This window comes from Eptatretus burgeri, chromosome 13 (assembly GCF_056783735.1).
Source record: "Eptatretus burgeri isolate ZD-2024b chromosome 13, Ebu_testis_v1, whole genome shotgun sequence".
Classification (NCBI taxonomy): domain Eukaryota; kingdom Metazoa; phylum Chordata; class Myxini; order Myxiniformes; family Myxinidae; genus Eptatretus; species Eptatretus burgeri.
This window is the reverse complement of record NC_140973.1, coordinates 56906541-56930691: the sequence shown is the minus strand read 5'-3', so window position 1 is coordinate 56930691 and position 24151 is coordinate 56906541. Positions and strand designations below refer to the sequence as shown.

Genomic DNA, 24151 nt, shown 5'->3' with positions numbered 1-24151 from the left:
CACAGCCACGCGGCCATGTCTGCGGCTCGTCCGCCAACGCGTCACGAGGACGCGGGTAGGACCCACCCGGTCTCGCGGACCTGGCCGCTCCTTCAGGTCCTGCGCACATATTGGCCTACAGGTCCGTCTGCCCCCTTGTCTATGAGGGTGGCTTCTTTCCTTTGCTTTTGAGTAAATGTGTGTTGGCGCCGTGTCTTGTAAAGTAGAACTGTATAAGTGTTGCCGTGTGTGCGCGTAGTCGGTAGTAACTCTGCGTCATTGTTTCTTTTGTTTTACTGATATAGGTGCATTTTGACTGTTTGGCTGTATATGTGTGCTTTCCGTGTGTCGAGTAATAAATGTGCATTGTGTGAACTGTTTTCCCGTTTCGCTTCGTCTTTTCTTTATTGACCCTCCATCCTGCTTCACGTAAAAGGGTTCGTAGTGGGCTTAATACGCCCGATAATTAATCGGAACCGTCGAGGCCGACGATAACACCGCTCGGTTATCCCGATAGCACGGAACGGACCGCTTAAGCGGTTAGTGTCCGGAGTCGGCCTGCGGCGAGGTACGATCGCCTGGTCGACCATCCACGCAGGTACTTAGGTAGATCGAATTTGGCGAGCAACCCTATCCTGCGCGGCTGGGCAATTGGCATGGTCGTGGTGGGGTTAAACCCCCACCTGTGACTAGCTCCCGGCGTTGTTCCGAGAGGGTCACGACAGAATTATCCGTTTCGGTGGGCGAGGCGGCCGCCATTCGAGTCGAGCGGCCGATCGCACGCCGGTGGGCGCGAATTCGCAACAATATACTGAAACACTGCGTGGGATATCGTGCTCTATGCACTGGAGTTTTTTTTTAATGTGGAAAAAAAAACAAAAAACGTTGGGATGGGATGTCAAAAAGCAAAACCAAAAAAACCTGGAAGGACACTCTTCGAGGTCATCAGATATGCCTCCACCCACATTATTACATCATTATACATACTTGTATAATGGCTCGGGGCTCGGAGGAGGAGGGTCTAGATTGGGCGACTAATGGGTATGGAGACCCTTGGCGACCCGGGGAGAGGTTGGGGAAACAGGCCAAGAGTGCCTGTGTGTGGAGACCCTCCCTGGCGGGATGTACAGCAAGGAGGCTGTTTGACTGCTCGGGGCCGAGAAGTTGAAGGGCAAAGAAGGGGTGGAGCAAAGAAGTCGAAAGTCGGGTGACTTGTTTTGGACTGCTGGCACCACAGCCTAAAGCACCCCCACCATATTGTTATGCAGAACCTCCCTGATGCCAGCTTGAGGGCCTCACCAGCATTGTATTGAAGATTTAACCATGGTCTTGCAGGGAATTTGATGGTTGTTGTTGTTTAGGAATAAGGGAATGTTCCACTCGGTCCCATGTCACATGATATACTGGATGCTATGAAGGGCAGGTCACCCTTGAAATTGAATAGGTAGTTTCTACATTTGTACTTGGGCTCATGTGACATTCACTGGGGGATGTGGTCAAGTAGCGGGGTTTGATTGATTAAGTTAAATCGTCATCAAGGTGGGCCTGTTTGTGTTTTTGGAGCCATTACCTTCCAGCCCCAGGACACCGGAGCAAGGAGACAAGAGGGAAGACCACTATACATGTAGAAATTGTACATAACGGAAGGAATTTTATTTGCAGCTGAGGGGGGCATACAATAAAGAGGTTAGGGAAGTTGGCTGCGGTTTGCTTCTCACAGCCCCTCCTGGTTTATTTTATTGAGTTTTGGCTGAATTAGGTGTGAATCTCTAAGTGTTAAGGCTGGAGCTGTTAACCTTACAGTGAACCTTATAGGAGCTGTGGTTCCGTGGGGGTTGGGGGGGAACTTTTGGCTGTGGGGGGGGGGGGCGGTAGATATTACCTTGTAATAGACAGAAATGTATAGAGTAGTGTGTTCTGTGTACGAGTAGTTAGCCCATTTCGATGTGATTATGTAGGGAAGTGTAGCTTAAGGATCGTCTTGTTTGAATGTGCACATATGGGGGATGGTGTAATGTCCCACTGGATGATGGACTGGGTGAGGTTGAGAAGAAGGGCAGCTCTGTGGAGAGGGGCTGCGTTGTACAGAGAGCAAGGCGAGGATTTTTTTTTTTTGAGGTCTCTTGGGAGAGCCAGGAGGGGGAGAGTCTTGGCTGAGGAAAGTTGAGGCAGATTGGGCACGAACAGAGAAAGAGAGCCGAGAGAGAGTGAAAATAGTCTCTGATGAGTTTTTGGAGTCACCTCTGAGGGGAGCTGGGATCAGCGCAAAAGTGGAGTCGAGTTTGCAAGCCCGAGGGAAAGTGACTGTGTGGTTAGTTCCCTGTTTTCATTGTGCCTGCCTGGCACTGCTATATCATCCTGCCTTTGCCCTGCTCCATTGTCTGCTCCCCATTTCATCATGTCTGCTGCCTGTTCATCATCCCTGGGTCTTGCCCGTGTGTTTCACCACCTCCTCGTTGCCTCCTCGTCCATAAGCAGAGCTAAGGTCTCATCCAGCTTCTCGTTCCCTTGTGAATAAGTCTGATGTGTGGCGCCATAGATTTTATTATTATCGTGTACATAATTATTTATTTGGCAATTCCTTGTTCCTCCTTTCTTCCCCATCTCAACCTGTCGCGGTATCCCTCTGTCGGTTCAGTCATCCCTTGTTTATTTATTTGGTCACGATTCGGGAAATTAATCCATTTGTTTTAAACCAGTTAAGAGCCCTTTGTGCTTCTTGCGATTCCCGCGTGCGCAATGCTAGCATTGTTCGAAAGCAGTCCAAGGGAGTAAAAGCCAGTTCAGTTCATCCGGCCAGCGTCGTTTAATCGGTGTGGACATGACTATGTATGTATGTATGTGTGTGTGTGTGTGTGTGTATATATATATATATATATATATATATATATATATATATATATATATATATATATATATATATGGAACATTGTTAAGGTTATGGGCATAGATGGAGGAATTTAATGAGAAAGTTAGGATTGAATAGAATTGCTTGGACCGTTGACATGTAGGAGACATCTCAATGTAATTAAATAGGGAGATTGTGAGCCTAAGTGTAATGTGTCACCACACGAGGGGGTGGGGGATGGAGGGGTTGTTAATTAGATAGAGATTAAGACTAAGTTCCCCCAGCATGCGATTGTCGTCGTCCCCCCCAAAACCTATTTCCACGTTTTTGCATTTACAAGCGAGCCCAATGCTTGTAAATGCAAAAAATCCCCCATCTGATCTGTTTGTGTCTGTGTCTGTGTCTGCGTCTTTCTCGCTGTCTGCGTCTTTCTCTCTGTCTGCGTCTTTCTCTCTGTCTGCGTCTTTCTCTCTGTCTGCGTCTTTCTCTCTGTCTGCGTCTCTCTCTATCTGCGTCTCTCTCTGTCTCTCTCTCTCTCCCTCTCGCACCCCTCTCACACCCCTCACACTCCTCTCTTCTGAAGTGTATAGCAACGTTTTGTGAGGCGTTGTTCTCCTCACCTCCACCCCCCTTCCTAGCTTCCTCTTCTTCACCCACTCCTCACCTCCTCTCCCTCCCTTCCCTCAGTCCTCTCTGCCTCCTCTCCCCTCTCTCTCTCTCTCCCTTTCTCTTTCTCCACCCCCTCCCCTTCACACCATTGTCAGCGAAGCGACAAGTTGTATTTGCTGGTATACAATATAACTTAATTGCTAAACAAAATACCAACATATAACTGACTCCTAACTTTACGTGTATGTGATTTTACTTGCCCGAGAGGTGCGCAATGTCCTCTTTGGGCCCACATCCGTCACAATACATTGTGAACACAAACGTGTCGGAATTGAAATCCGGATCCACTAAAGGTGAAGTTGACTGTCAGGAAAAGATGACGAGGAAATGCAATTTCACTCTGCGTTATTTATCCACTTTTAATGAAGTTTGATAAATCTGCAGTGTGAATCGTTTCCTTCCCACAGTTTCTCGTAACACTGATTTAAAGACATCTGCTTTGTCATAATGTTTAAAAAAATCTTTGCACTTGGATTTCCTTGAGCTTCAAGGTCTTAAAACAAATTTCCGTTGTACACCTGAAACAGGGGTGTTGACTTAATTTACCTGGTAGCCTTTGGTGGATGGGACAAATTTTTTTTCATGTCTTGTTTTCACGGACAAATTTTTCAACATGTTCATGGTCTTGTATGGAGAAGAGTGATGTCACAAGTGAGATTTGAATCCATTTTGATTTTTGTTCTTATTTAATGGCCACAATTATTCCCACGTTGTTGTGGGGTTGGCCGTGGCAAGTTTGGCCCAAGTCTTTCACAAACCTGCTGGCCAGGCCTGACGTTTGACTAAGCTTAAGACAGGGATTTGTATTCTGGAGGTTGTGTCGGTGATGGCCCACCCACTCTTCGTTAAGGACACCATGGATTCTTTCACGTCCACTAACTAACGCCGGCAGACGCTACATACAGTGTAATGTCCATAGGAGGGAGGGCACACACGTTGATGAATCATCCTGGAAAAACACTGGGATGATAGTTTATAGCTGGGCCAAGATTCCAACCCAGGATAGACAGCTTAGAGGTGAGTGTGCATACCTCTAGGCCATCCTGCCAGCCAATCCATTTTGATTATCATGTGAAATTTACATTGTTCATTACGTACTCGTAAAACACAAATATGATCGTTGGTGTTCCTTAATAATGTTATTGGTCAGTTTTACCTACAGCTTCCATATTGTGTAAAGGGTCGTTTTGAGCTTCCTATTTTTGGAAGGCCTCTTTCAGGGGTAAAGGCCAAGGTTGAGGAACATCAAGGTTTCTACCAAGAATTGCCACTCTCAAGAGCAGGAGTTGACGGTTTTTTATTCTTGTTTGCTGATGTACCCATTTTTGAACCTTTTTGTTGTACTTCTCTTCCACGAGCCTTGAATTGGTATGCAAAAAAAACTTATAATATGAGTTCCCTTACAAGGAACTTCAATGCAAGAGAAGGCCATTGGGTTCATCAAAGCCTGCACAATGGGTGCCAGTTCTTCCTATCCATATGCCTCTTCTGATATTTTGATTTGGTTGAAAACACAAGGCAAATCTTTAGGCTCATCATTTGGCTACTACATTCTCAAGATGCCTAAGCATCACGTACATTTGACGCCTTATTACCTCTCTGCCACCGAAGGTGGAAGGAGGTTGTTTTCACACCTGTCTGTCGTCTGTGTCTGTTTGTTACTTGATGAAATAATTTTGCCAAGTATGTTGATCTGTCTGTCTGTCTGTCACACGATTTTTTTACCCAGTGATTCTTCACGATTGAGAGATGGGGCCAAAACAATATATTTAGCATGATATCTCAAAAAGTTGTGGACGAGTTATTGACAAAACTTGGTGCGTGAGTTGATTATGTGACCAGAACAAGCCGATTCGATTTTGGTTACGGTCCGGATCCAGATGCGGCCTATCAGTGGGATACAAAACGTAAACTGTTCAGCCTGTTGGAGGTATGCACTCTGACTGAATGCCATTTGGTTTTGCCATGTGTCGTTCTATGAGTGATTTCTAGTCTGTCTTGTATGTCTGTTTGTTTGTCTGTGAACAACATATCTCAAAAGGTTATGCACAGATTTGGACGAAATTTAGTGGAGAGATTGGGTGTGTGACTAGGACGAAATGATTAGATTTTGGTGGAGATCCAGATCCGGATCCGGATCCGGAGCCGTTTCTGGATAATATAATTTTTGAAGTGATTCTTCACCATTGAGAGTTTGAAGCATCTGATTTTTTTTCTCTCTCTCTTCTTCTTATCTGTTTTCTTGCTCATGAGCTTTAATATTTCATGTAACCTTTAATTGAGATCAAATGTCACAGTTGGTTGACATGTATCGTGGGCAGAGGCATATCCATTGATGCATTCACGCCAATTTCTGTTTTCTAGCTCACCTTTGGAAGAGTGATTTTTGCCTGGTTTATAACAGTATCTCGCTGGACAGGAGCAATATGATATGGATCCCTCTGTGTTAAACCATGAATTTATGATGAACTCCATCAAGTACCATGGCAAATTTTGTGACTTGCACCAAGTAGGAATTTTATAATTGTTTCGAACAGCAGTCTTGACAACAACTGCGTGAAAGTCTTTGTTTTATCCTGCCCTTAATTAACTATGGAGATAATTGGATAGAATGAGAGCCAGACAGATTATTTTGACACTAAGGGGATGAAAGAGGCCATGTGTGTGCAAAAGTTTTGTGCAAACACATTGTAGCTTGAGCATCATGAAATAGCACAGAGGCATGTCGTTTGCCTTATTTCAAATTCTAATTGACCCAAGGGTTGATGTACCTGTCATGCATCATTTTGCGATTCATGTTATAACATGTAAATATGCTTGAGCTCGGGTTGATCGGGCGTTTTCCAGTACCGGGTGCAACCGGAAGTGAGACTAGTGGGTTGGTTGGTCGCTGTTGAAATAAAGGATTGACTCGGATTCCGAATGCCTCGGACGTCTTTTCCTTTCGCGCTAAATACCAACATGGCATATATTACCTGACAGGCCGTTGAAATGTACAAACCCTCATTGCCTTTCAGCGGCTCCTGAACACTATGACAGCAAAGATGGAGGACTCAATTTATCCTTGCATCAACACACTGGAAAATAAAAGAGCTGGAATGTTTTCAGAACTGAGTGAGATAAATAAATACCCTGAGGCCTCAATTTGTTGATTACTCCTTCATTAGTGGAACATGTGAGCCCCAGGGCTCCTGTTACATGGTTCCTGTTAATCGGGCCCCTGCCAGGCTAGGCCATGCATGCCTGTTTTTATTTTTCCTCCTGTGTGCTCTCTCCACCCTCCCCCGTCCCTTTTCCTGACTCGTGGTGTAATTGCTCAACGTTTTGTCTGCTACCCTTACAGAGTAAGCGGTATGAGGGTGAGGAGGAGAGTTGTTTGACTTGGTTGATTAAACGATGCGAATGGTCACCCAGGGAATTGTTACTGCGGCTTTGTTTTAACAACCATTGCTTTTAATCAAATCGAATGCCCTTTTAGATTCCGATTGGAAAAATAAAAATTTGTGGCTTATAAATTTATTCCATCTGACCAATGCACCAAGCTCATTTTTGCAGATAGATTAATTATGGTGAGCTTTATAGACCTGTCTGTTGAGCGGCTGTAAGAAGTGCAGACCTTTTCTGAGAAGCCTCGCCGAGCTCTTCCGTATTTATTTATAACATCACATTTGTATGCATGTTCAAAGGACAACCAGCTTTGTCTCATTTCAAAGGCCTCACCGTTCATCACTTGGCTTTTCGTCCCTGCAAATGAATACCAGGCCCAAAGGAATAATTTATTTTTTGCCAGCTCCGAATTATTCTTGGTTTAATTGCTTATTAAATATACTGAAATGGCACCCAGGTTACATGCGTTGCATCATGACAGTTTGGTAAGCAGCGCTACCATTTTCACTTCATTTTATTTCCACTTGGCACATGATAGGTTGACAGGCTTTTGGGGAAAAGGGATATTATTCTGTCTTGCGGTGGAGATTAAAACCACCTACACTTCCTGGTAATGTGAAGAATCCACATTTTGACGTTGCTCTCGGTCCAGCAACACGAGCTTCGCTAATCACAGTGCATAGATTGTTTTCGTGCGATGCTTTAATTTTTTTTTTTTCCTTGATGCAAACATTGTCGAGTTGTAATTTATTGGAATACATCAGATTACCAAAGTAATTTCCACCTATTTTGCTCATCTCTACTCCATGCCCGACAGGTAATGCTGAGATGTACCTGTAAGAGTTGTTTTTTGCTTCATTGTTGTTTTCTCCCAGATTGTTGTCCATTTTAACAACCCAGTGTTTGTAAAGCAGCGTTGTCTTCTTTTTGCTTTTATTTTCATCACCTGGTTTGTTACTGTTAATGTAATGATCTCTTTTAGTGTAATGTTGGAATTTTTTTAAGTGACTCGAGATGGTGTGTTTTGAAGCATTTGCTGTTCATTTTGATGACACGTTAAATAAATCTGGCAATCGTACATGACGATTAGTCACTCGAGGCGTCATGTACTATGTTAAATGCAGAGCTCTTCTGCCGAAGCAGTTTCTTGCCTCTGGTTACAATCCTAAACGGATTGCCACTCCGATACAGGATGCTCGACTGAGGGTGCCGGGATTTGGCATGTGTTGATGGTGTCGGCACTCGGCGATAGCTTGCCTACTCTTCGCGAAAGTCACGGTGAGATATTTTATCGTCCACATGCTAATGTTGGCAGACAGGACGCCAGTTTAATATCCATCCAGGGGACGGTGTACACCTTGATGCCTCGCCCTGCATATGAAACATCAGGATGACAGTTTGTAGCTTGGTCGGGATTTATTAAACCCAGGCTAGATAGCTCGGAGGCATGTGTGCATTCCTCTATGCTATCCCACCAGCCCCTCTCAAGTCAGGTAGTAATAAACCTTTAAGAACATTGAATGTGTTCTCTTTCTTGGGTACCAATATTTTGCAGCACATTCAGAGAAAGGCCAGCATGCGAAGAGATGCATGCATACTTCATGGTTTGTGGTGCGCCTGCTTTAGAATTCCAGTATTGTTCTTGAAGAAACACAAAACACGTACGTGCGGCCAGCACATCAGTGGATTTAGCTCTCCTTGGTCTGACTTTCAGGTAATCTGCTTTATTTTTGCCTTTGTCTTGGCAACTCTTGACACAGATAGACATTTTGTGGACAGATAGACATTTTGTGGACACTGCATTGAGTGTTTGCCCATAAATCAGTTCTGTTCCTCAGACAAATGGCATTTTGAGCATATTGCATATTAGGGCCAAGTGCAAGGTTGCAAGCAAATTCTGACTTTATTGCATTTCACACTGAGTTTACATTCAGAATCTAGGGCTCGTGGAAGAGCAAGATAACAGGGCAAAAAGAACTGTCATCGGGGCAGTTGGGAAGAAGGTATGTGTAACAAGTAAGGGAATGGATGAATAGGAAAAGAAGAAAGAGATTAAAGAGGAAACACGAATGTGCAAGTAAAAGGGTTGGGTAGGGTTGGTTGGATTCGGTATGGTTAGTGGGGGTAGAAAGGACCATGGATAGCGATCGGGAATGACATGAGATGGTGGTGCACCATCCGTTTGAATCTCTGATGTGAAGGGTGTGATTGAACAGTATCCTGGAAGGTGGTTTCACATTCAGGAGAGAATATTTACAAAAGAGAAGTGTGTTGGACACTTGTTTTTTTTTATAGGATTGGATGACTGAAAGAGCAGATGCATCCTGGGGGAACAGGAGAGAGGTAGAGATATATATATATATATATATATATATATATATATATATATATATATATATATATATATATATATATATATATATATATATAAAATAACCTGTCTGCAATGAAAGCAACAGGCCTTGTTCTGTGTCCAATGAAATGCCAATAATCAATGTTATGAGATTTTAGATTATATGGAATTCAAGAGAGAAATATGAAGTGGAGCCTCAGTACTCGATTGAGCTGCAGAATATGTCCTTGTTGACTGTGAGTGGTTCTGATTTTTGAAGTAATTACATTATTTCAAGCAGAGGAATGGGCACGCATGTGCGGAGAGGCATATGCACACATACATGAGTGCATGGGAAGGGGTGGTTGGTGCCCACGGGGACGCTGGTGCCCGCGGAGGGGCGGGTGGACGCACCAGCTCGCACGGAGAGCGGGTGGACGCACCAGCTCGCACGGAGGGGCGGGTGGACGCACCAGCTCGCATGGAGGGGCGGGTGGACGCACTGAGCGAGTGCGAATGTCTGTCTTTGTTTGTTTGTGTGCAGCATATCTCAAAAAGTTGTGGAAGGATTCGGATGAAACTTGGTGGACAGGTTGGGCATGACAAGGACGAATTGATTCGATTTTGGTCAAGATGCAAATCTGGATCTGGATGTGAGAATTATTTAATTTTTTTAAGTGATTCTTCACCATTGAGAGATTGGGCCAAAAACGATACATGGCCTGATATTTCAAAAATGTATTAATTGGGCCCAATATGTTCTCGTGGATCAGGCATTACGTGGCAGAGGTATGTGCTCCACCGAGTACCCTTATAGTATTTGTTTTGTTTTTGTATAGCTGTCATATGTCACACTCTGGTTTTTGTGTTGTACACGCTAGTTATAGAAAGTATGATGAGGTTCATATATTCTGAGCTCCCCCATAGACGGCAGGCCACCCAGCCATTCCTTTCCTGTAGTAATTCTCTGCAGACGACTGTAGTAGGACCCGTTACCAACTTCACATATGAGAGTACTGCTCTAATATACTATTGTTCTAACTGTTGCATGTTTCCTTGGGAAAGAATGAAGAGATTATTGAATGGGGAAGCCAGCTCGTATTACAATTCGGATTATGTGTGACACTGGAGAGTCCATCATCAGGAACCGAGTCACTTGCCGATGATGTAGCATCAATTTTATTCCCATATGAAATTCCTTTGTGAGAATGTACAAACACCGAACTCTTGCTGCAAAGATACAACTCCCACGCAGCTCATCCTTTAACAGTAGGTATTCCGGTTTTACGCGCGTGTGTGTGTGTTTCTTTGAAGAGGTGATTTTATGATTTGGGCTTTCTCCCTACATTTTGTCACATGTAAATGACTGATTTACAATGAGGTATCATTGACTTCCCCCATCTAGTTCTGTTTAATTTTGAGAGTGGCAATGTTAATGAACGATAGTGGATTTAAAAGTATTAAAATACACTTAGTCCCCACTCGCATTCCGCAGACACCCATGCCTCGTGTCATGTCGGAATGCTGTGGTCATTGAGATGCTTATTTAAATATCTTGCGTGTTGCTTGGCTGAAAGACCAGTTTTATTGTGGTGTACAGTGTACAACAGCGTTACCACGATCCCTAATGGTACAGCGATTGTTCTTCCCTCATGTGCTGTTCCTCGTCTGGGGTACAGTATTCTCTATGGCAGCTTTGTGTTGAGCTACTAAAATCTCAGCTCCTCCAAAACCTCATCCTTATTTTTATTTTTTGGACCATGGGGAGGGGGAGGGATGGGGTGAATGTAGCTTGCCCAATCTAAGTGCTGAAAATATTTGATTTCTTCCAAGAGCACATTTGATTTATTGAGTTATTTTTCTTTCCTTAAATTTGCTTGACCTCAAATTTATAGCTGATCATTTATCTTGTTCGTTTCTCATGCCAGCTGAGTTTTTTTGTTTGTTTTTTCAATCCTTTATTCTTTTATCAACCATTTTATTTTTTCCTGATTGTAAATAAATCCTGATTTGTTGCTCTGTAAAACAAAGTGAATGAAAACCACCAAGTTCTCACTTGCAATGAGCTGGGGAGAGGAGGAGACTAAATTTGATCCTCGTTTGTCATTTTCTATTCCTATTACACTCTCATTTTGTTTGTCAAGATTAATGGATCATTGGCTAGCTTTTTCAATAAGAATGCAAATTCGAAAATTAAAATGGGTATGCACGAGTATTGTGAGATAATTTCAACTTCCTCGGGAAGGGACAGGAAGGCAATTTAAATTTGTCAAAAGAAGTGGGAAAGAAGAGTTCATTGTGTTCATTAGGAGGAAGTCTTGAACATATGGAAGAAAGATGTCCTTATGAGGTTTTGCATGCCACACAAGTCCTCACGTGGTTTTGCAAGAAACATGGATCAGTTGGTATTTCTGCTTGGTTGTACCATTAATGTTTTTAACATTGTTACCTGCATGTGTACCGTTGATACTATATAGCATACCTTCCAAAGCATACTGTACATACCATATGGCATACCTTACAAAGCATACTGTACATACCATTTGGCATACCTTACAAAGCATTCTGTACATACCATTTGGCATACCTTACAAATCATACTGTACATACCATTTGGTATACCTTACAAAGCATTCTGTACATACCATTTGGCATACCTGACAAAGCATACTGTACATACCATTTGGCATACTTTACAAAGCATACTGTACATACCATATGGCATACCTTACAAATCATACTGTACATACCATTTGGTATACCTTACAAAGCATTCTGTACATACCATTTGGCATACCTTACAAAGCATACTGTACATACCATTTGGCATACTTTACAAAGCATACTGTACATACCATTTGGCATACCTTACAAAGCATACTGTACATACCATATGGCATACCTTACAAAGCATACTGTACATACCATTTGGCATACCTTACAAAGCATTCTGTACATACTATTTGGCATACCTTACAAATCATACTCTACATACAATTTGGTATACCTTACAAAGCATACTGTACATACTATTTGGCATACCTTACAAAGCATACTGTACATACCATTTGGCATACCTTACAAAGCATACTGTACATACCATTTGGCATACTTTACAAAGCATACTGTACATGCCATTTGGCATACCTTACAAAGCATACTGTACATACCATTTGGCATACCTTACAAAGCATACTGTACATGCCATTTGGCATACCTTACAAAGCATACTGTACATACCATTTGGCATACCTTACAAAGCATACTGTACATGCCATTTGGCATACCTTACAAAGCATACTGTACATACCATTTGGCATACCTTACAAAGCATACTGTACATGCCATTTAGCATACCTTACAAAGCATACTGTACATGCCATTTGGCATACCTTACAAAGCATACTGTACATACCATTTGGCATACTTTACAAAGCATACTGTACATACCATTTGGCATACCTTACAAAGCATACATGCTACACGGACACACAGCAAAGTCTGTAATGAAAGTCCTTTGAGTGTTCATTGGAATTGGGCCATGGAAGTAATGATCAGGAATTTTCAATTGACGAACAAACGATAAGCTCTTCTGTTTGTGTAGCTCAGCCAATTTTATATTGATCTCTTCTTTGTTTTTCATTTCCTGCTGAGCTATTAATCCAGCAATTAAAAATAAAATTCTATTTAAATGCACAGGAAAAGAATGAATCTTTTTTTACACGTCACTCGCTTAATGGGTGATTGCTAATTAGAATAATATCCTGCTCTGTTGCTCCTTCTTATCCTTTGTCTGCTCTTTTCTGCCTGTTTTCTGTTGGCCTGGAAGACCGCTAATATCACTGACGTTCGCAAGGTGAGTACAGAAACAGATCCTCTCAACTCCAGGCCAGTAAGCTTGCTTCCAATTACAAGAAAAGTCATGGAAACCATCATCACTGCCAATGTCAAGTCTTTTTTTTCAAACAGCCTGATCTCTGACCGCCAGTTTAGATTCCGTCCCGGTCACTCAATTGGACATGCTGCTGTTCCACACTCAGAAATGGTTGGAGGCCCTAAATGTCAAACAGAAAGTCAGAACCATCTCCCTGGACATAACTTGGGCATTCAACCCAGTCTGGCATCCTGCCTTGCTTACGAAGCTTGATGCCTGCACTGTTACAATGTCGCCTTCATGCCTGGCTTTCTGATTTCCTCCATTTGTACAGTCAATACACTGCTATCAATGGAATCCTCTCTCCTCTTCCAGTAGTGGTGGGAGTGCTCCAAAGCAGTATCTTGGATCCAGTCTTGTGCCTCAAAAGCAGCTTCTCTCATGCTTTGGAAGAATCCTTCCATTTGGAAGATGACTCCACATTGTGTTATATTTGGCAGATGACTCCACCAGTCCCACCGACAGGCAGACAAGAGCTGCATTACTCTCTACTGATCTGGAATTGATTAGAATAGATGTTGGTCTGATAAATGGAACATGTCTTTCAATTTTGGAAAATCTCTGTCTGACCCTGTTGCTCCAGAGGGATTGTCAAATTAACCCACCTATTTCCCTGTTCAGTCACTGGAAGACTTTCAGTCTGGTGAACTTCTAGTCTTCACCATCAGCCATGACCTCTCTGAGGCTGACCCTTTAAACAGAGCTGATCTCGAAAGCCATTCACAGACTGGGTATCCTGCGTCATTCCAAGTCATTCCTTGAAAAATCGGAACTAATCAGGTGACAAGGTCTTTGTCTGTGGCCCAATGGAGTATTGCTCTACCCTATAGCCTGGCATCCTTGCATCACATTTGTATCTCCAGGAATCTGTGGAATCTAAAGTCTCAACATCATTTGAATCTCCCACATTGAGGTCGAAGCAGGGTAAAATTACCCCGTAAGCCTGTTCATCAAAAATACAAAATCTTTATTAAAAACAGCACACCAGTCAAGAAACTTGTTCCTCACTCAGAACGAGTACCAGTGCAACAATCAGATATGTGACTGCCAGAAACCACTTGGTGTTTCAGGTGGCATATTTTGTCTTTTGGGAGCAGACCTGGAGATGTTAAGATACCGACTTGCAGGGTCCAGTGGAAATTCCACACAGTATAAAACATGACTTCAAGTCCTCAACCCCCCCCCCTTTCCCACCCACCCAACCCCTCATCCTCAACCCTCCCACTCAACAAGTTATCAAGCCCCCCACCCCAACTGCAAATCCTTAATCCCCCCTCCCAAGTCTGCAACCCCCCCCTCTCACACATGTCCACTCCAACCCTGTCATATGTTCTCAACCTCCCTTCCCCAACTCTCTGTGCCCTCTCTGTTCCCCACCCCAACTCTCTGTTCTTCCCTCCCCCTTTCTTCATCAAGTTCCCAACCCCACCCAAATACCAGATCCTCACCCACCCCCAATTTTTATTTATTTATTTATTGGGACCATACTTTATGCAGAGCGTTGGTGCTGTTTAAGTTGTCTCCTTGGCAATTGGGCAGAATCCTGGATGGGTCGCCACTCCGACACAGTATACCAGCAAGCTGGCACTCATTTTGCCGACCTCGGAAGGGTAACAGGCCGAATTAACCCCACCTGGTATTAATTCAACAGCTGAGTGGGATTTGAACTCAGGATCCTAGGATCCAAAGCCCTGCCACCCTATCCATTAAGCCAACACCAGGCATACCCCCAAATCCAACCCCTCAAGTCAACCACCCCCCCCCAAAAAAAAATCCTCAACTCCCTCTGCCCCAATCCTCAACCGCTCTCCCCCCACCTCAAGTCCTCCACCCCCCTCTGCCCCCCCCAACTATTTGTCCTTCCCTCCTTTCTTTTTGTTCTTAGCAATGTTCCTGTTCCCGTTCATTAAGAATATTGTTAAAAGGAAATAAGGAAATATTTAATTCACAATCTCAGGAAATTCTGTCATCTCCTGATTCTTTAGTATAAATAGTGGATGTTAAATGGTAAAAAAAATAAAAAGAAGGAGAATTAATTAGTTATGAAAAAAAATGATATACATACAACCAGCACTCTTCGAACAAAGACCTTTGTAATGATATGGGTTTTATGGTCCCTGGTCAAGTAAAGAGAAAATCGTTGGAAAGACAAACAGAGTCAGCACATTATTTATATAAGTGCTTATGGGGCTTCATTTGCATTTTCAGCATTACTGCTGAGGAATGGAGAAGTATGATCACTAATACACTGGAAGCAATCAGACAGCAAAGGTTTTGTTGAAGGATCAGTGGTGTAGCGAAAGACTATTTTTGTATGGTTGTTGAGTTCCTTGTGCTGGATGCTTTGCATCAACCATGATTGCCATGTAGACCATGATTTCATTAGTTTAATCTGAGAAATTCTTTGTGTTGCTTGTCATGAGGTATTGAGTTCTTTGGGGAAGGTTCCAAAGTGGCCAATTAAATTTCTTAGACATGTGCCTCTTATGGATCTTATTAATGGTGTGTATGCTTTTTAAAGAGTTTTGAGGAAGAAAAAAAAATCTGCTTTTTGAAAAAGGGAAGGTCATAAGTGTTTGGAAAGACCTGAGAAGGTAAAGAGTTCCAGAGTTTGGCAGTGAAGGGGAAGAAACAAACACCATAACAGCCCACCCTTGAGTTGCGAATGGCCACACAACGATCATGCGATGTCGTGAATTGTCATGTATTTTGTGGTCTCGCTAATGGTGGAGGTGTACAAGCAGCAAGTTCTCGGGATCAGAAACCGAAGTAATATTGATAGAAAAGAGAGACAGCCAACTTTGCAGCGTAATTTTAGCGGGTCAAGTTTTGAGGTCAGATTGAAAAAGTTGATAAGTCGGATTACTTTTGTATTCAATTCTGTCCAATAAGTATGTGGAACTAGAACGTCCCCAGATATGAGAGCAGTACTCGACACAAGGACAAATCAATCCTTTATATAGTTGAACATTTAAAGATGCTCTTTTTCATTCCCAAATTACTTTAAGCCCAGGATGTTTGTTGATACCTTGCACTCTGCTTTGCTTGTACAGCAAGTCATGTGGGCAAACGTGATTCATTCTTAAATAACCACTGTTGAGTTTATGGCATGTACACACGTCTCAAATAATGACGCATACACGATGGTGAACAAGTGTTTTTGCTCCACCATTAATTTGCCTGTTCCATACTAGCATCACATTTGTCTCTCTATCTCTATCTCAATCTCTCTCTCTTGCTCTCTCTCTCTCTCTCTTGCTCTCTCTCTCTCTCTTGCTCTCTCTCTCTCTTGCTCTCTCTCTTGCTATCTATCTTGCTCTCTCTCTCTTGCTCTCTCTCTCTCTCTTGCTCTCTCTCTCTCTCTTGCTCTCTCTCTTGCTCTCTCTCTCTCTTGCTCTCTCTCTCTCTCTCTCTCTCTCTTTCACCGTCCATTCCTACTCCCTCGCCGTTGGCCATCGTTTACATTTTCATTAATTTATTTCCAAGTCTCTCAGGAAATTATTTCTCGTTTCGAACCTGTCAGTACTAATGGCTTTCTCTTCCCAGGTACCTCCACGAAGTCTTGCGATGCACCGTGCTCACATGTTGGCCCTGGGATGTGTTTAACAGATGGCACCTGTCCTATTGACGACAGAAATTACCCTCAGGAATAGTTATGGACAAGGCTGATTTTTCTTTCAAAGCAGACTGTTTGGCACCATTTTGTGGTTTGGAGCACTTTTTTTTCCGATCTCAAGTCTCGTTTTCATCCAACAAGGATACGATGTGATGCAAACTTGCCAACTACAAGGCCTTCATCTGTGGCTTGATGGAGTATTGCTCTCTCCATTCTGGGCAGGCTCCTCTGCCTCACACCTTGCTCAACTTTATGCTGTGGAAACCAAAGTCTTCAACATATTTGGAATCTCCTATGATGAAGCTGAGTCTATGGGCCTATCACTTTCCCATCTCAGACAGGTCGGTGGTCTCTGTCTTGTACCAACCACCTCCTTTCTGGTCTTGCACAATCTGCTCTTTCCATGCTTTGTCGTCTTCTCCCACCAAGATTTCTGCAGCATGCACACGGTCCACCATCAACCCCCTTCTGGTAAAACTACCAAAATCACGAATCACTGCTCACCTTCACTCTTTCATTCCTCTTTCTTCCCACCTGTGGAATCAACTTCTTCATCCTCTTCAATCTCATTCTTCTCTCCAAGTCTTCAAGACAGCTGTTTACCATATCGTCCCCAATCTAAAATTCATGATATTTTGCCCTCGTTAACTCTCCTCAAGCCCACTTGAGAGTTTGCTTCAGTCTCATCTTGTCCTCCCCTACCCCCCCATTCTTCCCCACATCCTTTATTTGTCGAGGTCTTCCTGTACTTGTCCCATAACCCCGCTGTTGGTGTGACCTTACCCTTCCCTCTCTTTCCAATGTTACTTTTATTTTGTTAGGTCCTGATCTGTTGTGTGTGATAGCTCTTCCATGAGCCTTGACTTTCTCCACAAACCAAACAAACAAAAAAAAACCCAGGACCACATCCATACCACTTTTCAAACTCCAAAAGGTTGTTTGTTTGGTTTTCAGTTCATTCTTGCAACGTCATTTATTCTTTGAGTCAATGGAATGTTGACATCAGGAAATAACACAAAATGATATGTGACTTTTCCGGTCAAACGTGCAAACAATTTTTTTATTCACCACAATTCTTTGTCCTTTTCCTGTATTCTGTTCCACCTGCAAGGTGTCGCCAGAAGGGCTGGTTTTCTGCACAGCACCATTTTTGCCACAATGTAAGCACAATTTTCGAATCTTAACTGGAGACTAAAAATACCTTTATTTGCACTGTTCTTCAGGGACATGTGAGCAACAGTGGGGAAGTTACACTGTGGATCTCTCGAGAAATGTTTATGTCTTTCGCTTTGGGGAATGGAGGGGGTGGTGGAGGAAAGTGACCCAGGAATGGACGGACATTGAGGATTTACACAGTTATTATAATAAATGGACACAGTCACAAGAAGTGTTTCAGGGTTTCTGGCTGGGACATTCTGAATGAAACTTTGCATCAATAATGGGAATAAAGTATGTGGGGTTGTCAGTTTTTTTGATCTTGACCTAATATTTTAAGGTCATGACATAATTACAGACATTTTAACATGTTTATTGACAACTTGACTTAGGTTTGTTCGATCGGAATGAAATTGCCCTCTCTAGATAGCCAAGAAGAAGTTGCACTTAAGTTTAATTTACATCATGTTCTTCTGAGGTGAAGGTCATGGTAAAACAATGGTCTGAAAAAAAGAAAGATGTGGGGGTTTTTTTTTATCATCGCTCAATTTTGTCAATGTGGAATCTCAAAGACCACTTGGACTTCCAAGATGTTCTTGCGTAATAATAGTGGACCTGTACTGAAGTTGTGCACCTGATATTTGATTTGCGTCTATCACCTATTTTTCGGATTGTGACCTGATCAACAAAAACACAATTTTGATCATAACTTATCCCCAGATGTTAAAGGTCGAGTTCATATGACGGTCCGAAAAGAATATGGCCATCATTGGATCCCGGGCACTGCTGAAGCCTTGCCCTTGGCAATCGCCTTGCAATTGCAGATATCTGCTTTGAGTTACCCTCGCTGAAGGTCTGTTTGTTTGTCTATCTATCTTGTTTGTTTGTTTGTTTGTCTGCACAGAACTTTAATGTTTTTCTCCGCAACCGCTTGTCGAATTGAGACAAAATTTTCACCGTAGGAGCGACTTCTCATGCGGAATGTTTAACTGATGACTATGATGTCATAGATCACGTTGTGTGGCAGCCATGTTGAAAAAAACGGAAAAACTTTGAGCCTCTATCTCTGAAACCGCACCAAGTAAAAAGTTGACACTTGGCACATGGGAAATTCTCATGGGGAATAAGTGTGATTTTTTTTTATGATGTCATAGGTGCTTCGTTATGACGTCATCATTGTATATGTAGACCGATACATCTGATCAGTATGAAAAAAATTTTCTCCAAATTTGCACATGACACAAAGCTTGGAGGTGAGGTGGATAGCAGAGGGGGTGGTGATCAGATTCAGAAAAGTATTGATACTTGCATAGATTGGGCAAAAGGCTGGCAGATGTAAATTAACCTGAGCAAGTGTAATGTGTTGGGGATGGGAAAGAACAATGAAAATAGAGATTACAGGATGTAAGGGGTAATTTTGGAGTATGTCACACAGGAGAAGGATCTGGGGGTGGGAATGGACAGGGGAGGTAAGCAAGCAGCAATGCCAGGCAGCGATACGTAAAGCAAACAGGGTTTTAGGTTGTATTTGGAGGGGGATCATTTATAAATCAAAAGAGGTGGTGTTAACATTATATATGAATTTAATGAGGGCCACATCTAGAATATTGTGTGCAGTTTTGGTCACCACAATTCCGGAAGGACATAGATGCCATGGAGAGGGTTCAGCGCAGGGATACTAGATTGATTCCGGGCCTAGCTTGACTCAGTTATGAAGAGCGGCTGAAGGAGACGGGACTTTATGCACGACAAAGGAGGCGGTTACGAGGAGATATGATGGAGATGTTTAAGATAATGAAAGGTATCGATAAATAAGTGCAGATGAATTATTCAATAGAGTAGACAGTGATTGAACCAGGGGCCATAGCCTGAGAGTAAAGAAGAGGAGAGTTAAGATGGGAGTAAGACAGGGGACTTTTACTCAGAGTAGTTAAAGCATGGAATGGTCTCCCTGGAAAGGTAGTGGCAGCAGAAACAGTAGATAAGTTTTTAAATTGGAATTAGATAGGTACCTGGAAGTTATGGAGATGGAGGGGTTTCGGGATGTTGGCTGGACTTTCAGGTAGCTTAAGCATTGATACGTGATTGTGTGCATGTGTACGGAGTGCTGTTGGCGGGGGTCTCGTCAAGGGGTGTTGTGTGTTTAATGTTGTGTGTTTTTTACCCAAGCCCATTCCCCCTCCCCTGGGTGGAAAAAAACAACAAACAAAAAACCTACAAAAACAACAACAAAAAACCCTCACATAAACACTTCATTACAAAAATAAAAATATTTTGCATTTTCTTTTTTGGATCTTGTGTTGATAAATTGGTGTAGTGTTGTTGTGGTGCGGGCATGATGGGTTGAATGACCTCCACCTGTGTTTAATTTACTTGTGTTTCCTTGTGTGTCATTGGTCATGTGATTCAGCAGCCATATTGTTTTAACAAAAAAACCCTTCAAAATCTTCTCTGAAGTGGCTAAACAAATTGATGCAAAGTTTACACTTATGATCGCCTATTCATGAGAAACAAAAGGTTCACACATATGACGTCATAGGTCACATGGTTTGGCAGCCATATTGGATTTACCCTAAAACCTATAAATATCTTCTCCAGAACGGCTGGACAGATTGAGGGGAAATTTCACACAAATGCTCCCCAAGCCTTGGGTGCACAATTTTGTTCAGGAAAAATAGAACTGCCTGTCCTGAAGCTCACTTGGATCAGGAGCAACAGTCACTCAAACCCCCCGCAGAGACCGCCTTAGAACCTGAATTTTTTGATGTCGTGAACAAACTTAGGTACATCACGGGTGATGAAGGTTGTGGTCAAGTTTCATCAAAGTTGTGTGTATAGTTTCGGAGAAGAGAGAAATATCTATTTTGGGAGGTCGAAACCCTCCCGCAGACCCCCTTAATGAGCGCAGATTTTCATGCGGTCGATACACTTTGGTACAACACACGTGATGAAGGTTGTGGTCAAGTTTCATCGAAATTGTGTGTGTAGTTTCAGAGGAGACAGCAAATACCTATTTTGAGGGGTCAAAAAAAACCCTGTTCACCCTCTTAATGAGTACAGATTTTGATGCGGTTAATAAAGCTTGAGGCCAAGTTTCATCAAAATCATGTGTTTGGTTCAAGCGATAATGACTGGTGTTTACGGACTGACTGACTGACTTACCTACGGAAACTGTTCAATCGCATAAGCTCATCGGACTAAAGTCCAGGCTAGCTAATAATTGATGTCACATGATTTGGCAGCTATATTTGATTTAAGAAAAATATTAAATATGTTCTCTGGAACTGCTTAACCAAACAACGTGAAACTTCACAGTTATGATCGAGTCGTGATGCAGAATACATGTTTTAAATTTCAACTTCATCGGACACATGGTCTGGTAGCCCGAATTGTTTAATTTTTTGTTCTGGGATCTTTTATTTATATTTTTAAGTTTTTTTTATTTTTTTTTTGAATAAGGCTCACTTGGCTGTACCTGGATGGGTTTGGGGGTAGAGGAGTAACAGGTGAAACGCGAATCCTATCCAGGTTCCTCCTGATGACTTCATCTTTGCTTTTTGCTTGTTTGGGTTCCTTCTGATGATACCAATGCAGGACTATTTCCTATTTGGTCTTCCGTTTGATTTGAATTGAATTTATTTTAATCCCATTCTAAATTCAATTGAATGATAATAAAAAAAACGTCATGGGTCAGGGTCAGGTGTCCGATCAAAGCGGGACATCTTGGTACTCGGTCATCACTGCCAGCAGTTATAAAGTGGCAGTTCTAATTATGTCTCTTATTAATTACGTAACACACCAGTACACAAACACCACACAAAATACACCACATAAAACTACACAAACACCACACAAAACAAATCCTGGCGGGGGTCTGCAATCTCTGATTGCTCTTTTTCTTGTTGTTATTGTATTGTTGACTGTTATACGAAATCCATTGTTAATGACCTGATTGTTTATTTTGTTAACGAATGTAGAGAGAGCATTATTTGACTTTGATCCCCAAGTATGAATCCCTTGTCACGCCCACCCCCGCCCCCCCAACCTCTTCTATTTTATGTAAGTTGTGAGAGCATAAAGTTCCACACTGGTGTAAAACTTTCCTCCTTTGGCAAAATATCATGCATCAATGTTATCGACGCCAAGCGGGTTACACCCTTGAGCGATTTGTGTTCATTGTGTTCAAATCCCCACACAGATGCTGTTAATTTCCTGAACTCCCCCGCCCCCCCTCCCCCACGATCTGCTCCTTCCCCTCCTTTTCCATTGTAGCGGACGAGGAGACGAGCTACCAACATGAGCTGCAGTCCATGCAAGATCGCCTGCGAGTGCTTGAACACCAGAACGTGCGTCGTTCACATGAGCTCGCTGCTGTGCTTGCAGATTTGCAGCGAGGAGTCAACAGAACAAATTCTGGTGGGAATGGTGTGGGGTCTGGGTAAGGGAGGGTGGGCAACAAATGAAAGTGTAAAGGAACAGCTTGAAATGATTTTTTGATTCTTTTATTTTTTTATCCCTTTTTTCACCTCTTGAGGAATTCTCCTTTGTATTGCGATTTGATTTAAGGTCGCACAGTCACTACATTCATTTCTCAAGCAAGATTTTGTCAATACATACTGTGGAACATCATGTCTGTGTTACCTTTGTGTTATCAGTGTTACCTTTAAAACACTTTAAATTATGTTTTTATAGCTACGAGGTACTTTAGTGAGGTGTGTCTGAAAACTTGCAACACCGACAGTCACGACAGTTGCACAAGCAAAGTTTGTCCCGTATACCAAGGAAGATGAAGAAAGAAGATATGCTTGGAGTCAGAGGAGCAAGGAAGCAAATGATGTGAAAAGCTTCAAGTCTGAAAGTCTGGCATGTTGAAGGAAATTCTCAAACAAGGAGCACATTTGATTGATGAGTAGTTCATGCAATGAATGAGGAAAAGATAGAATGGTTTTGAATGGATGGAATTTGGACTGTATGAGGAAGATTTATTCATATGCAGCCTATGGCTGCTTGGCTGCATCATTTTCTGGGGGCACGGCTGTGCCACTGATGCACTGTTCCCTGTTTCTAGTAAGCTGGTACTCATTTTGCTGACCTTGTGTTTGGATGACCGGCTGAGTCAACCCACCTAGTGTTTATTCAACGGTTAAAAAGGGACTTGAACTCAAGATTCTAAGATCTTAAGTTAGTCACCTTTACTATTCAGCCAATGCCGGGCCTTGAGGATGACTGGTAGTGAGTGGAAGGATGAAAATGTGAAAAACCAAGTGGAAGGGTGGATTGCATGAAGGTCAGTGGGCCAGTGACCACTAAGCTACCACTATGATAACTTCTTTTGTTGAGTATCATTTTCTGGTGGCCTTGGCTCCATCTCTGTTGTGGAGGTTGGAGCAGGCATTTGGATTTTAGCCAGGGTGTCGGCAATAGCTCACTGACTTCGCAAAATGGCACGAGAAACGGAGAGAGATGTCGATGAAATGAGTTTTAAGGAGAAGGATAGCAGACGTGATGCTTTGATCATTGAGTCGGTGAGTGACTGGATTAATTCATCACACGATTGTGAAGTTTTTGTTCTGGAGTGTGTACTGAAATACCGATTGTGTGTGCATTTGCGTGCATGCATGTGTGTGCATGCATGTTGGGTAGTTTAAGGTTTGTGTGGGCTTAAAATTTTTTTTGAGAACATTGTGCAAATATTAGTTCAGCGTGCCGAAATGTTATTCAATATTGTATGTTGGATTCGCTATATATGCTAGATATCCCTTATTGTCGGGTTTTCTGTGTGTGTGTGTGTGTGTGTGTGTGTGTGTTGTGTGTGTGTGTGTGTGTGTGTGTGTGTGTGTGTGTGTGTGTGTGTGTGTGTGTGTGTGTGTGTGTGTGTGTGTGTGTGTGTGTGTGTGTGTGTGTGTGCGCGCGTGTGCAACGCGAGGCTCCACAGCACAAACCAGCAAACCGATTTCGATGAAACTTTGCCAACATGTGCAGTATTTGTTGGGAATGTGCGCGTTTGAATTTCGTTGCCTAGCAACCACCCGTTGCTGTGCAGTGGCCGAAAAACCGCGTACAGTATTTTCAATACTTGTCCTTCAGTTTGGAATGTAGAGAAGCGAGACTTCGGAATTAAACACTTCGAGATACTTAGAAAATTTTACTTGAGCCAATTTTTGATTGAGGTTTTATTTTTCATATGGTCGTCCTTCAAAAATCGGGTGTCTATTCACCGTCATTTTTTAT

The 24151-nt window shown here is 42.6% G+C and overlaps 1 protein-coding gene across 8 annotated transcripts in view; it reads left to right on the top strand.

The window, feature by feature from the left end:
• Positions 1 to 24151, top strand: part of LOC147014537 (alpha-1,3-mannosyl-glycoprotein 4-beta-N-acetylglucosaminyltransferase B-like) — a 209970-nt gene that overhangs the window by 65766 nt on the left and 120053 nt on the right. For 6 of the 8 annotated variants that reach the window (XM_085852555.1, XM_085852557.1, XM_085852559.1 and 3 more), the window contains one exon: positions 22193 to 22336. The exons of the other annotated variants lie outside the window; for them this stretch is intronic. In XM_085852555.1, coding sequence (XP_085708681.1) covers positions 22193 to 22336 — 144 coding nt within the window. The remainder of the gene's footprint in view (positions 1 to 22192; positions 22337 to 24151) is intronic. 8 annotated transcript variants of the gene reach the window in all.